General features: G+C 45.5%; 1 protein-coding gene across 1 annotated transcript; it reads right to left on the bottom strand.

Moving 5' to 3' along the window:
* Window positions 1-422: 422 nt before the first annotated feature.
* LOC120709858 (GDSL esterase/lipase At5g03610-like) lies at window positions 423-1,779 on the bottom strand. Its single transcript, XM_039995494.1, has 5 exons — window positions 1,722-1,779; window positions 1,399-1,617; window positions 977-1,241; window positions 784-932; window positions 423-701 (listed from the first exon to the last, which is right to left on the bottom strand). The coding sequence occupies exons 1-5, from the start codon at window positions 1,777-1,779 to the stop codon at window positions 496-498; spliced, it is 897 nt and encodes a 298-aa protein (XP_039851428.1). The 3' UTR covers window positions 423-495.
* Between the last annotated feature and the right edge of the window lie 12,742 nt (window positions 1,780-14,521).

The raw sequence follows: 14,521 nt of genomic DNA, 5'->3' as shown, positions 1-14,521 counted from the left end.
TTCAAGACCTTATTAGCTTGGCTATACGCATCAGTGACTGCATGGTGAATTATAAAACTCATGATATATATGTGCTGGCTTTCAGATCACCCAATGCAAAAGTACTTCTTTTTTCTGATGAAAATTAATTAAATGGACTGGGAATTAGAGATCATTGCGACGCACTGTAGGAAAGCAAACAAAATCTGATATCTATGATATAGTCCAAGCTCACATGCATGCCCAAAGAAACATAATATCCAAAAAAGCAGGGGCGGAGCCAGGAATTTGTTTTTTTATTATTAGGGGGGCCAGTCATATTAATTTATATAAAAATTTAATCAAATTTCAAATTTATAATGCAAAATTGGAAACCATAGGAGGGGCAGGCCCCTGCTCGCCCCCCCCCCCCTAGCTATGCCCCTGCAAAAAAGGGAATCAATCTTAACTAATCGCGGCCCAAATTAACCTAACTACCTAAAGTTTTAGGACACACGTACAACGAACTAACAATAACTAGTCCCTAGAGCTGGCCAAGAAATCCTGGATGGGTCCTCGCAGCTGATCCATGACGGCCTCCCATCCGGCTTGCGTCGGGTGCATGTAGTCCCAGGAGAAGTAGCTGTCCGGGTCGTCGCACACACTGTACTGAGCTCTGCCACTGCCGTCCTCCTGTCCGCAATGCCCGTTCGGGTCCGTGGTATCACAGCACGGCGTCGAGCCTACAGGTGGATCGATCGATCGATTTCGTTGAATTAATTTGTACACTGGCAAGTTACTGTTACAATAACTGTGTGTACGTACCGGATTTGGACTGGGCGACGCTATTGAAGGCGGTGTAGAGGTCGAGCAGCAGGACGCCGTCCAGGTCGCCGAGCTTCTGCCCGAGGAGCGCGTTGTGCATGCCGGCCATGGCGTTGCCGCGGCCGTCGCACCGGGCGTAGCCGCTGAGCCTGGAGCGCCACGGCGTGCAGCCGACGGGCGGCAGCGAGTTCACCAGGTGGTGTCGCTGACGTGCGAGTAGTCGTGGCCGTTGGCGACGGAGACGAGCGCCACGGACCCGTCCAGGTCCGCGTCCCGGATGACCCCGCGGCTCACCAGCCTCCTGAACTGGTCGATCTGCCCGCCCAGCGCCAGCTCCTCCTCCGGGCCGTTCAAGACGCCGGACATGGGTAGGGCGAAGTTGACGCCGCCGGACCCGTCCACCGCCTCGTTCGGACTGTACGGCGGAGGGGGCTCGTCGTCGTTCCCCAGCATCCTCGCTGCAAAATTCATTAAACCATATTAATTTTAATGCGATCAACAAGCAAGCTTTGTTAGCTATCTACTAGCTAGCTACTTCATTCAGCAAGTCATGCATTGCATGCATCATGTTGATGGCGGATGATCGATCAATAATGTGAGCTACTACGCACGTACCGAGGAAATCTGATTGCACGAGGTCGTCCGAAAGGCGGCCGGTTGCTCTGTTGCGGTGAGCGGAGTCGGAGCTGCCGTAGGGGTAGTACCACCCACGCGACGCCCTGCTCTTTGCTGATCTCGGAAGGTTGCCGGCGTCCACAAAGGAGTCGCCGAAGACGAAGAGCGTGCGGTCCTGGCGACGCTCGCGGTGGCGACGGGCCTCCACGTGATGAGTGCCTGCTAGATTGGATTGAAATCAATAATAAATAAATAGCTGCTGAATGACGAACAATTTAGTGTGCAAAACTAAAACGACCAAGGGATCGGAACTAGCTTACTACCATTGACAAGGAGGAGGATTAGGAAGCAGCAGCAGGCGGTGAACAGAAGCTTCGTCATCGTCGAAGTCGTCTTCACAAGATCGATCAAGACGAAGCTTAGTTGTTAATGCCGGGTAACCTCTCTTGCGTGATCTCAACCTAAGGCGTCCAAGTCCGTATTTATAGGACCGGAGGAGGAATTGCAAACGCGAGATGAGAACGGGCAAGATTCTTTTCTTATCTCTACGATCGACTTAATGATGATAGAGTCCTGAGTCCCTGCAACTAATTGATTTTTTTTTCTTAAAAGCCACCGGGATAAGAGAGAGAGAGAGAGAGAGAGAGAGAGAGAGAGAGAGAGAGAGAGAGAGAGAGAGAGAGAGAGACCAACGTTACAACGACAATCTTCTTTTGCATTGTTTCATTTGAGGCTTTGAGCAAGCAGTATACGTACATTCAATTCAATGCAACCGGGCCTATGTATCCAATATCCAAGCAGGCAGTTGGACGTCAATACGTGCATGTACAAGCAAATCAAGATGTAATAAATTTCAGACTCTGGAGAGATACCCTCTGTACTTGCACTAGAAAAATCTGACTGTCCAAATCTATTAGGTACACTCCACCATGGCCCTTTCTTAATAATCAAATGAGGCGTGTGAGTAGTCTAACAGATTCTTCTCGACGATCCCAGCGCATCCACGGTGTCCAATGTCCCGCCCGAGTAGTGATGCTCAAAAGTCAATTTTTTGCCTCCGCACCCCCCCCCCCACCACGCACACACATGACACCCCCCCCCCCCACCCCAAACCACTATTTGGCATTGTCCACACACTACATTTTAGACCTTGTTTAGATGTAAAATTCAGAATTCCAAAACTATCTTGCAGCACATGCATGGAGTATTAAATCTAGAAGAAATAAAAAAAATAATTGCATAGTTTGCTATTTATGTGGTCCTTTTTTTTAATGGCCATGGTATATGGTCCTTGACATCAAGTGATTGGATCCACTAAGATTTCTACACACATCATGAATGAGCTGCTTCTATTTATGCATGAAGCCGTTCACTTGGAGCGGCCAGTTTAATACTGGTGGAGCTATTAATTAACAGGGGAGTAAACAGCAAGGTTTGAAGGTGGTCAATGCTACTGTGTTTAAATGTAACTAATAAAAATAATTCTTATACTAAAAGATCAATGTATGGTGGCTTCTAAACTCAAGGAGTCAGAATTACTAGGTTGAAATGCCATTGGGATCTTAAGGACCTTTACTCAACCCAAATACTAGCCCGTGAAGTGAGGGGTTCCCTCCTCTTATTCAGTTTGGTACACTATCCTTGCACAACCAATATAGAACTATAATGACAACCTTCCTCTTTGTGTTTCTTCTTGATACTTTTACTCCATCGGTTCCAAAATGTATGTCATTTTAGCAAATCTAGATACAAAGCTTTTGTTATGCACTTAGATATACGTTATGTCTAGATACATAGCAAAAATTATGTACCTAGATTTACCAAAACCACCTACCATTTGGGAGTAGTCAATTTTTGAGCCGCTTGCAATCTGATTGCTTTCATGCAATCCTTATTAATTTGTTATGGAAATATCCTCAGTGCTTTGTTACTGAAGAAAAGCATGCCGAATTCCTAATCAAAGTTTTCAAGACTTCACTGTCGAATTGGCATTTGTTTCTAATCGGTGCACAGACACCAATGTAACTGCTTGCCAATATACTATCAGATTAGCGTCTACTGCTATATGCTACAAGATAACCGTCGTAATTGCCTACGAAATTAACTGCTTGCCAAACCATGTGCCGCACATCCATGTAGCAGGCAGGAGCACGCGACCGATCCAGTAGCTCTCGCTATTTAAACACGATCCACCGAAGGCAATAGTGCATCAACCCGGCCATCAGAGTGTGTGCATTGGAAAGAGGAGGAGGAAGAGAGGAGCAAAATGGCGTCCAAGCTTGCAGCTGCGAAGGTCTTGGCGGTCCTGATGCTGCTGCTGGTCTGCAGCGAGGCACAGGCTGCACGGTCTCCCCCCTCATCCAAGGAAGGAGGACCTTCCTTCTTGGGAAGGATTGGGAGCACTACCGGATTCACTGGCTTTGCCGAGTGCCGGTTACACTCGGCAAAGGTCAGTTTGCACTCGGCAAACTCTTTGCCGAGTGTTACACTCGGCAAAGCCTCCCACGGCAAAGAGATCTTTGACGAGTGTCAGATTTCGGGCACTCGGTAAAGACTTTGCCGAGAGCCTTGGCACTCGGCAAAGCAGCCACGTGGCGCCACCCTGGGCCGGCACTTTAGCGAGTGCCTAACGGCGGACTTTTCCGAGTGTCGGCGTCTGGCACTTGGCAAATTGCCGGCCTAGGGTGGCGCCATGTGGCCGCTTTGCCGAGTGCTGGATCCTGGCACTCGGCAAACGTTTGAAACTTTGCCGAGTGCCAGGATTTTAGCACTCGGCAAAGTACTGTCGTGCTGTCATGTGGAAGGCCACTTTGCCGAGTGTATTGGCTTAAGCACTCGGCAAAGTTGTCTATTTTTCTTTTTTTGCTTCTTTTTTCTCTGTTTTTCGATACAAATACAACAGATATATATATAAATACAGGGGTCATTATAGGCAGTTATAACGACAAATATATAATTGTCAATTGCGACAATAGCATCGATACAAATAAAACAAGATAATGTCCATCACATCATATAAAACGAGTCTGAAAGTCCATCACATAGATAGAGTCCGAATACAAGTCCATCACATCACATCACATCACAAGTCCACAAGGGTACTACAAGTCCAGTAGGGTACTACAAATCACTCACGGTCAGGTGGAGGGGGGCGGCCAAGATTGCCACGGGGCCGCCGGCGAGTTCTGGTCCGGAGGAGGGTCGTTCGATGCGTTCCACGACTGATTCTGCAAATAGAAACACATCATAATGTAATTGTAAATAAACTATATAAACAATTAACATCTAAAATCTATATCTACCTAAACAAAATAAACTAAATCATTATAAATAAATCTAACAAATAATATCCATATCTAACTAAAAATCTAAATCTACCTAAACAACTACCTAAAAATCATAATGCAATTATAGTTAACATCTAAAAAATTAACTAAATATTTTTAAAAAAAACATACCTTGCTGCCGGGGGGGACTCCAAGGCGGCCGGGGAGGGGGGCGCAGGCGCGCGCGCCCTCAGGTGCTGAGGAGGCGAAGCCCGGCGGCAAGCTGTGCCCTCGTGCGCCGGTCGGCGTGGAGGCGCCGTGCGTCGGGCCTCGGGCGCCCGCCGGCGTGGAGGTGGGGGTAACCGGCAGGAAGGTCTCCGGCGACTTCACGCGGCGGGGGGGGGGGGGGGCGCTATGAGGCGATGGCGGTGGCGGGGAGGCAGCGACAGCGGTGCGAGGTGGCGGGAGGAGCCGACGTGGAGGCGTACGGCGGCGGGGGAAGGGGGGCGTCGGCGCGGCGACCGGCAGCGGGGAGGGGGGGGGGACTCGGCAGGGAGGTGACCGGCGGCGGCGGGGCGTGGGCAGGGTGGCGCGGCGGGTCGGGGGCATGAGCGGGGCGGGGTGCGTGAGCGGAATGGAGAAGTGCATTAAGTGTTGGGCGCGGGGGGGGGGGGTGTTATTCTCGTTCTTTGCCGAGTGCCTTGATCCGGCACTCGGCAAACTTTGGCTATGCCGAGTGCCAGATCGGCAGCACTCGGCAAAGACTGTTTTAAAAAAAAATTATTCATTTCTTTGCCGAGTCCCAGATCAGGTGGCACTCGGCAAATAGTTTTTTTACAGTGAGCTGCAAAAACAATGGAACTAAATTAACATAATACAAGAAAACCTATTATTTCATGCATAATTAAAATTAACATAATTTGAATTTCAAGTTTCAAGATTTTATGCAAGAAAACCTATTATTTCATGTGTTTCTAAAGTCGAATTGAATTTATATCAACAAATTTGTTTTGATGAGGTATGTATAAAAAATTTAGTGACTACCAACTAAATAATTTGCCAAAATAAAACAACAAATTATGGTTCATGCTTTCATGCAAAAAAAACCTATTATTTCATGCGTTTAAAGATCAACTTAAAACTAAATATAATGATTTTCAATGTGTGCCAAAAATAATTTAATATATAGATAACAAATTCAAAAATTAACCAAATTTTCACAAGACACATATTTTGTAGTTATTTCTCTATATAAAATGTTTCACATTGAAAATCATATGCGACTTTTATTTCAACCACAAATCCAACCGGATACTACACATCTCTCCGAAACTTCTTCGGAGATTCTCCGGCTTATAAGTGGCGTACATTGTCACGTGTCCGAAATGCTGTCAATTTTTTTCCACTCTATCCTCGCATGAAACCAAGAGATTTGCACAATTCCCATGATTTTCAGACATTGCATGCTATATTTGGTTTTTTCCGAACGTCCGTGCACACGCTTGTGATCAAGTTTCTTGATAAAGATGCTTCAACTTTTAAGTTCTTTCGTGCATACGGCATCAGTTTTGATTCAAGTACATAAATATCAAATTTCCATTCATTGATTTCGAAATTTCGACCCACTTCTAATTTTAAATTTATTTCGGCAGATTATTCCCCGCAAACAAAAAAAGTAAAGGAAAATAGTAAACCAATCAATAAAATTATTTTATGTTACTAGGAATTACATTATCAAATTTAAGTGAAGGCCAAAAAAATTTGAAGGCCGAATTTTTTTTAACCAAGTTTGCCAAGTGCCTGGGCACCAGCACTCAGCAAAAGAAGCTTTGCCGAGAGCCACGCCAGCGCACTTGGCAATATTTCTATTTTGCCGAGTGCCAGCTGGAGACACTCGGCAATATTTCACCTTTGCCGAGTGCCAGTTGGAGGCACTCGGCAAAGAGTTGATGCCGTCAGCCCCCCTGACGGGCGGCGCACGACGGGCGCGCGTGCTGGGCACATGCTCGGGCTTTGCCGAGTGCCAGCTGGAGACACTCGGCAATATTTCACCTTTGCCGAGTGCCAGTTGGAGGCACTCAGCAAAGAGTTGATGCCGTCAGCCCCCCTGACGGGCGGCGCACGACGGGCGCGCGTGCTGGGCACATGCTCGGGCTTTGCCGAGTGCCGCCCGGCTAGCACTCGGCAAAGGAGACATGTTGCCGAGTGCCTTGATTTGCCGACGGTCTGCACTCGGCAACGCCCGTACATGCCGTGTGCCAGATTTCTGCCGAGTGTCCGCGGCCTGGCACTCGGCAAACCACATCTTTGCCGAGTGCCCGTGGTCTGGCACTCGGCAAAGACCGAGACACTCGGCAACTATCGGTTTTCCGGTAGTGGAGGTACATCAACGACGCCCCTAAAGACCTGCTCAAGCAGTACGCCAACCACTGCGGCCAGGTCGCCGTGTCAGAGTGCCTCAAGGTTCGTAACCACGAATGCCTCAAGGTGATCCTGGAAGAATGTGGTCTCAAGCCTTGAGGGCAAATTAAACCAACTACTGCTGGCTGATGCGACGAGGGATCTCTCCACCTCGCTCCACAATGATTATGATCTTATAATATGTACTGGTACATACCTACGTAGCTCCCTTGAGGTACTTGGATTGTAAGGGAGTGATGAATGAATAAAAGTTAAAGGTGAAAATTTGCCCTTGCATGCTTTATTTGTGTTCCAATACATCTGTCTGATCGATTATTTTTCTTAGTATTCGTCATTTCCTTTTCATCATTTTCGCTGAGATAAAGGCAATGGGAGTCCCTAAGATTTGCTTTCAGATGACATCGGATTAGGCTAGCATAACGACAGATTGCACTTGAGCCACAAATTTTTGCCACCTTATAAGAATATTGGATTTACAGTGTCGTTTCCAAGAAAAGGAAACAATGGCATCAAAGAATATTTTTCACGCCTGCAAAAGTTTCAAATTTACAGTGTCAGTTCCAAGAAACGACCGGGCGCAGCAAAGCACAAGTGAGCTTCATGTCTCTGTCAATAACATTAAACATATAAACATAACGCTGCAGATGGTTTGAAATTGTTTGTGGCAAAGATAGGTTTGTATCTTGAAAAAGAGGAACAAGCATTTGGAATTTTGTGGGTTTTATGCTTCGCCAACATGCAGATCAATTGATAGGGAACATGCAGAACCGACGTTTTTACATCAAGTTCTGTCTTTCTACCTCTATTCTCTCCCAAATAAAGGATGGTACTTCGGACAGATGAGTTCTAAATTCAGGGCTTATTCCAGAGAATATATCCAGTGAAAACAATGTTTTATTGTGCCGTTGGGTCATCAATACTCAGTGAAAGTCCAAAATTATGATGAAACATTGTAGCCCTGCTAAATGTGAGTGTAGTTCAGAATCAGTGACTTGCACACTGAAGCAGGCAATACGAGGCAGAGGACAAGATGAAAAAGCAATAGAACTCATGAACCCAAATTATTTGCAATTAGCATAGCTACCCAACAAGTACAAGTATCCAGGTTATTAAGGAATTGTCAAAAGGCTAGCCATATTATTAATTAGGACACATCAGTTTAAGACACATGCATGCATAAAGGTTGAGTCAATGTATAATTATTAAGATGAAAAGTATGATCATTGACACTTGCCTTCCTCAAATTCCTCCCGGTGCTCAGAATTTTCAAAGCCTTGCTCTTGAGAAACATCAAATTGTGCACATTCTATCGCATAACACAAATACATATCAGCAAAAACAAATAATAAATAAGAAAAAGTACATCAAACAATATAGACAGAACAAAAACACAGTGTCAGAAATACTGTACACATTGCAACGATTGTATGAGCGCAATAACCAACTACTGTACATGATGAAGTTATAGCTAAAATGATGTCCCAGGGGCTTAAGTGTGAAGGATTCAAACTACTAGGGTCTAAAACCGAATGAACTGAGGGCTAAAACCTATTTTCATATAAAATCTCGAGAACTAAGGTACTAAAGGCACATCAGGGACGGTGCGTTATAGTCTACAAAAGCTTATAGAGGCTAAAATGAAAAAAAAAGTTTGAAATTTAATTATTTTTAGACTACTTAGGATGGCAGGTTGATTTTGCAAAAACGAGAAGCTCTTTTGCAAAATGTTGACGTTTGGCTCTAGTTTGATGTAGTTGACTCGTATTGACCCTAGTCGGGGTTGTTGGTCTTTGATCTAACACGGTGGGTGGCAATCGAGACAGCGGTGGACATCTAATCCGAAGAAATACTTATTAGCCTAAACATGAATTGATCCTTTTGGACGCTAGCAGTAATGTTTTGGTCGAGAAGGGTGAATATAGGATTTTAGATTAGGGTGGCCCAATAGAATTTTTTATTAAATATTTTGGTGAATAAGTCAAAATAATATAATAAAAATATTACTTTTCACTTTTCACCTTCTTAATTCAATAATCAATATAAAAAATTAATAATTATGTTTTCTAGTAGTAATAAATAAGATCAAATATGAAAAATAGAGAGGGGAGGTCATTAGGCCAAATCGTAGGGTGGGCCGGCCCACCCGGCCTACTCCCTAGATCCACGCAAGCTTTTGTTTCCCTCTAGCATGGTCTGCAATTGTGCTTGTGCTTATAGGATTTTGGACCTGGGGAAATCACCGACCACCTCTACCATTTTATACACGCTGGGGGGGGGGGGAGGGCTCCTCTACATCTTGTGGAAGGTGGATAAGATATCTATAGCCCATTTGATCCAATAAACAATTACAAACTTGCTCAACATTTTGATAGAATTAACTCAACATTTTTCTTAAACAGGTTCAATAATTGACTTCAGATTGTTGAAATTATAAAGATGAAATGTTGAAATCAGAAACACATAATGTTGAAAATATTAAAACTGAAAGTTGAACGGGGCACTTCTTCTTTTTTCGACCTGGAGCCTTCTTCTCCAGCGAGAAGGCAGCGGCGCGAGGCATCACGGCGGCGGGTGGCGGCGCGGGCATAGCAGGGCACGCGGCACGCAACGGCGGCAGGCGGCGCGCGGGCAGGAGAGGAGGCGGGCGATGGCGTGGCGCGGTGCAGGTGAGGCGGGGGCCGGCGGCGTGGCGCGGGAAGGCGGCGGGCAGTGGCACGGCTCACGGCGGCGAGTGGCGTGGCGGCGGGGGCGGGGGCGCGTAGGCGGGCGGCGCGCAGCGCGCACTACTACAAAATGGGATTTCGCAAGGCAGTTTCTAAACTCGCCGGAGGCGGGCAGGCCGGCAGCACGCCTCCGTTGATGGTGGTTGGGCTGCCGGCCTTGCAACCGCCTCGGTTAATGTATTATCCGAGGTGGGTACCCTAAGAAAATCGTCTCGGTTAATAAAATATTAACCGAGGCGGTTATGTTAACCTAATTGCCTCGGTTAAGTTCCCTATATAACAGCACAGCCGCCACCTTTCTTTCCCGCGGCTCCCACTCCATTTTTGTGTGTTTTGAGCTCAAAACACCAAAATTGGCCATTTCAAAGGGGGGAGGTTTTGCCCTTGAATTTGGTGGAGGTGGCACCGCAAAAGGTTAATTTCTTACTCTCCTCTTCTCTTTTTGGTTGATTTTGGTGCTTTTCGTCCAGATCTAGATCCAGATCTAAATGGAGATCTAAATGGAGGAGAGAGAACATCGGATCCGGTTCTAGATTTGATTATCTGACTCTAGTTTATCGTTTTGTGCAAGGTCTCGTCCATGGACAGGGCAGAGTGGATGTACAAGATGCCGAGGGCTGGTAACGATCTGACTTTTCTGCATTATGTGCAAAAGTTTGTTGCCGCTGCGAAAAATCATCGTGAGAGTTTGGGTTGGGAGCGCACCATCTGTCCGTGCAATAGGTGCCATAACAAATTGGCCCAAGAAGATAGTGTGGTGCAATCTCACTTGATCCGATATGGTTTTGTCAAGGATTACACTGTCTGGAAGTTTCATAGCGAAGGACATACAACTGTCACAGGTGCATCTGAACAAAACTCGTCGAGGACGACCACGTCGGTGAATGAAATAGGACAACAACCGTCATCACCATCGGCAGCAATAGCGGGCAGCGGTAGTGCGAATCGCGATTATGTCAACATTGATGAACTTCTCTAGGACATCATGGCTGGCAATGATGGTGATGGAGATTGTGATGAGCAGGATGATTTGTTGGGGCCCGAAGATGTAGAGATTTTTTAGAACCTTGCTAATCGTATGGACCAAGACGATATTCTGTTTGGGAATTCGAAGTGGCTCAAGAATTTTAAGGAGATGAAGTAGGCGACAATTGATCCGCTGTATAAGGACTATCCGAAGCGATGGATGGCATTGCGTTTTAACCTCCAATTTTTGCAGCTAAAGTCTCACCATGGGTGGTCCGACACTAGCTTTAATGACCTACTACGTGTGCTAGCTGACACATACCCAGAGGGTAACAAGGTGCCCGCCAATACCTATCGAGCGAAGAAGATGATTCGGCCAGTGTAGATGAAGCTTAAAAAGTTCCATGCATGCAGTAACCACTGTATCCTATATCGGCGCAAGTACGAGACCTTGCAGAGCTGTCTGCACTGCGGCGCGAGTCGGTACAAGAGGAATGCCGGTTGTCGCGCCGATGTGGATGACGAGGGATCCAAGAGTAGGTAGAAGAAGAAGAAGACAGCCAAACAGATCCCGGTTCCCGATCAGGATGAGGAAGAAGAGGGCTACGTGCAGGGGAAAAGTCCTGCCCTATCAGTGTGGTACCTCCCTGTGATCAATTGTCTGTGTGCGATATTCGGGGACCCAGAGGATGCCAAGCCGATATCGTGGCATGCATCGCCAGACTGCATTAAGGGCGATGGCAAGCTACAACACCCCTCCGATGGCAAGTAGTGGAAAAGTTTTAATGCCAAGTTTGCAAAAGAGTTTGGTGATGAGGAGAGGAATGTCAGGTTCTCACTAAGTACCGATGGGATGAATCCATTCGGTGACCTTAGCAGCTCCCACAGCACTTGGCCGGTCATCTTGACCATCTACAACCTACCACCCTATCTATGCATGAAGCGTAGGTATCTTTTAGTAACCATGCTTATTTCTGGCCCAAAGCAGCCCAGCAACGATATAGATGTGTTCCTGGAGCCACTCATAGAGGACATGAAGATGCTATGGGAAGATGGGGTCAAAATGATGAATGCGTCCGTAAAGAAGGAGTTCACTCTAAAAGCCATCATCTTTGTCATCATCACCGATTACCCTAGCCTTTTTGCACTGTCGGGGCAGATCAAAGGCAAGTTAGGTTGTGTAGTTTACATTGATGGTACCTGCTACACATATCTCGGTAAAGGCCACGATTAACCGAGGCCTTACGGCCGAGGTGGTTGCAATGCCCGCCTCGGTAAAGCGGTTTTGCTTGCCTCGATTAAAGATAGTGTAGTAGTGGCCGCGGCGGGGTGAGGAAGATTGGGGAAGAGAGAGAAAGTTAGGGTTTGAATGGGATCCAATGGCTCTAGTTGTTTGCACGAATCTCAAACACTAGAAGGTAGAGAAGAAAAAAACTTATGGAAGATGGATAAGATCCGCGCTGTTGGGGGGGGGGGGGGGGTTGGGAGGGCCAGACCTAAATGGAATCTAATTGTGGGCCTCGCAATTACAGCCCACAAGTTTCCCTGGTCAGGTTTAGATGGAAAAACGCAGCCCATAATAATCTTCTCTATTTCCTTAACCAAGAAGATCACATACTAATTATTTTTAACAAGACTGTGTCTAAATTCCATAACCTATGTGTTAACTTTTCCTTCAAATAATGTTGAATGCCCCGTGAAAAGATAAATTTGCCCCCATGTTAATTATCTCACGCAGTAATAATCAACATATTAATATTTTTTGTGAGTATACAAGAAAAAAATTACATGGACTAATTAGGCTTAAATGAATTTCAAGAAGTTCACAAAAATTACAGTGTCGTAAGATGAAAAGATTGAAATTTGAGAAATTTTATAATGATTGAAAAAATAGGAGCCTTGCATCTGATAAAATCCTACGATAGCGAAGGTAGGAAGTACCCCGAAGTATATAGGATAAAATACCTGGTACTTTCAAAATGTGGGACCAAGTACCAAAATGTGGAAACGAATACTAATTTAATTTAATTTTTATAAATACTTTCCATAGATCAACGGCTAGAAAAAATTCAAGGTAAAAGTACCTACCCATTGGTACTTCACAATTATTGTAAAAGAGCTCTTAAAATTTATATGAATTTTTAATTGTGTTCAAATCGGGAATTTGAATTAATCTGACCAAAGGGTGGAGGGATTGTTTTTGTGCTAGATATTGTTTTGTACTAGACCCACTCGTCAGCAATTATACAAAGGGAAGGGGAGGCGGGAGGTGGAGGCTAGGACTAGCTGGCCGACCCCAGCCGCGACAAGGAACTGCACGCTGCCCAGATGACCGCGTGAGATCCCGGGCAGCTGGAGCACGGGGCGTCTATCTCATTCTGTGATTAGAAGCAATTACATCTTTTGGCAGAAACGATTACGTGCGTGCTGGGCGGTTTTTTCTTTTTTATATTTTTTAAAAATTAAAATTTCAAAAATATATGTACGTTTTGAAATATTTCAAAAATACCCCCCGGTCGCCCCCATAGGGCGACAGGCCTTAAGTGTAATTTTTTTTTTCAAATTCGCAATGAGGTCCCTGGAAAAAAAAGGCCCTGTCGCTCGTTGGGGGGGCGACAGGGGCCTGTCGCCCAACCCACAGGCGACCGCCGCTGGGCCCAGCCCACGGGCGACCGCCGCTGGGCCCAGCCCACGGGCGCGGCAGGGGGCCTGTCGCCCCCCCCCCCCCCCCCCCCCCCCCCGCGGGCGACCGGGGTATCCCCCTATAAAAGCTCCAGCCCTTCCCTTCCCTCCTCATTTGAGCCCGAAAATTCCACCAAAAATCCAGAAAAAAAGAGAGGAGTGAGGAGAAGGAAAGTGGCGAAGCCCTGTCGGATTCAGCACTTGTGATCTGCAGGTTAGTACATTTAGTTTAAATATTGTTATATTTAAGTACTACGTATTTAAATATGAGTAATTTAAGTAGGGGTGAGTAATTTAATTTAATTAGTGCTATAGTAGAACCATTTAAGTAGGAGTTCAATGATACTTTAGTTTATAGTTACGTAGTAGTAAATTAGTTTAGAAAATTAGTTCTACGCATTTATTATTACAATTGCAGTACTATTAAAGACGTGTTTATAAATTAATTATGATTTAGAATAGAATTTGGCATATGCAATATAGAATTTGAGTGTCATCACGTAGTTATGAATACTTATACGTTGTAGTTGAATTTCATACTTAGTTTTTACGGATTATTGAATAAGGTAGTGAAGTAAAGAGTATAACTCGATAAGTATTATGTGATATACAGATATGTCGAGCAAGATGCAGTTTCAAGTATTTTATGGTGAATACAATGTTATGTATGGGCCAAATGGAGTAGATCTTTCTGCCTTTAAGCGCACATCTAGCGGCATAGACAAACCTCTGGAAAGGAGTTTTGGTTCCATATGTAAGTGGCTGCAGCGTGGGTTCCATGTTGATCCGTTGACACATGTGATCACTGTCCAGTCTCTTGTTAATTGGGAGGTAGAAAGTGAATTATGGGAATTAATGATGATATACAGCACTGATGACTGGCAGAAATACATGCAAGCAGCTCTAGAGCGTGGGTGGCCTCTGGCCATTCTTGTTCAAATCCGGGAGAAGACACAAAATGAAATCTAACATTATGCAGATCAAGGAACTCCGAGTATTCGAATAGAAACCAATTATGTTGAGCAAGATGAGTCGAAGAGACAGAGAACCAAAACATGGGACCAC

The sequence above is a fragment of the Panicum virgatum genome, chromosome 5K, assembly GCF_016808335.1.
Source record: "Panicum virgatum strain AP13 chromosome 5K, P.virgatum_v5, whole genome shotgun sequence".
Classification (NCBI taxonomy): domain Eukaryota; kingdom Viridiplantae; phylum Streptophyta; class Magnoliopsida; order Poales; family Poaceae; genus Panicum; species Panicum virgatum.
This window is presented reverse-complemented; position numbering and strand designations above follow the sequence as displayed.

Excerpts from the sequence above, each read along its gene's own strand:
- LOC120709858 (XM_039995494.1), bottom strand. The coding sequence starts at position 1,779 with ATGACGAAGCTTCTGTTCACCGCCTGCTGCTGCTTCCTAATCCTCCTC. Across the intron at positions 1,618-1,721 it reads AATCCTCCTCCTTGTCAATG|GCACTCATCACGTGGAGGCC; the intron begins GTAGTAAGCTAG and ends CCAATCTAGCAG. Across the intron at positions 1,242-1,398 it reads CGTGCAATCAGATTTCCTCG|CGAGGATGCTGGGGAACGAC; the intron begins GTACGTGCGTAG and ends TGAATTTTGCAG.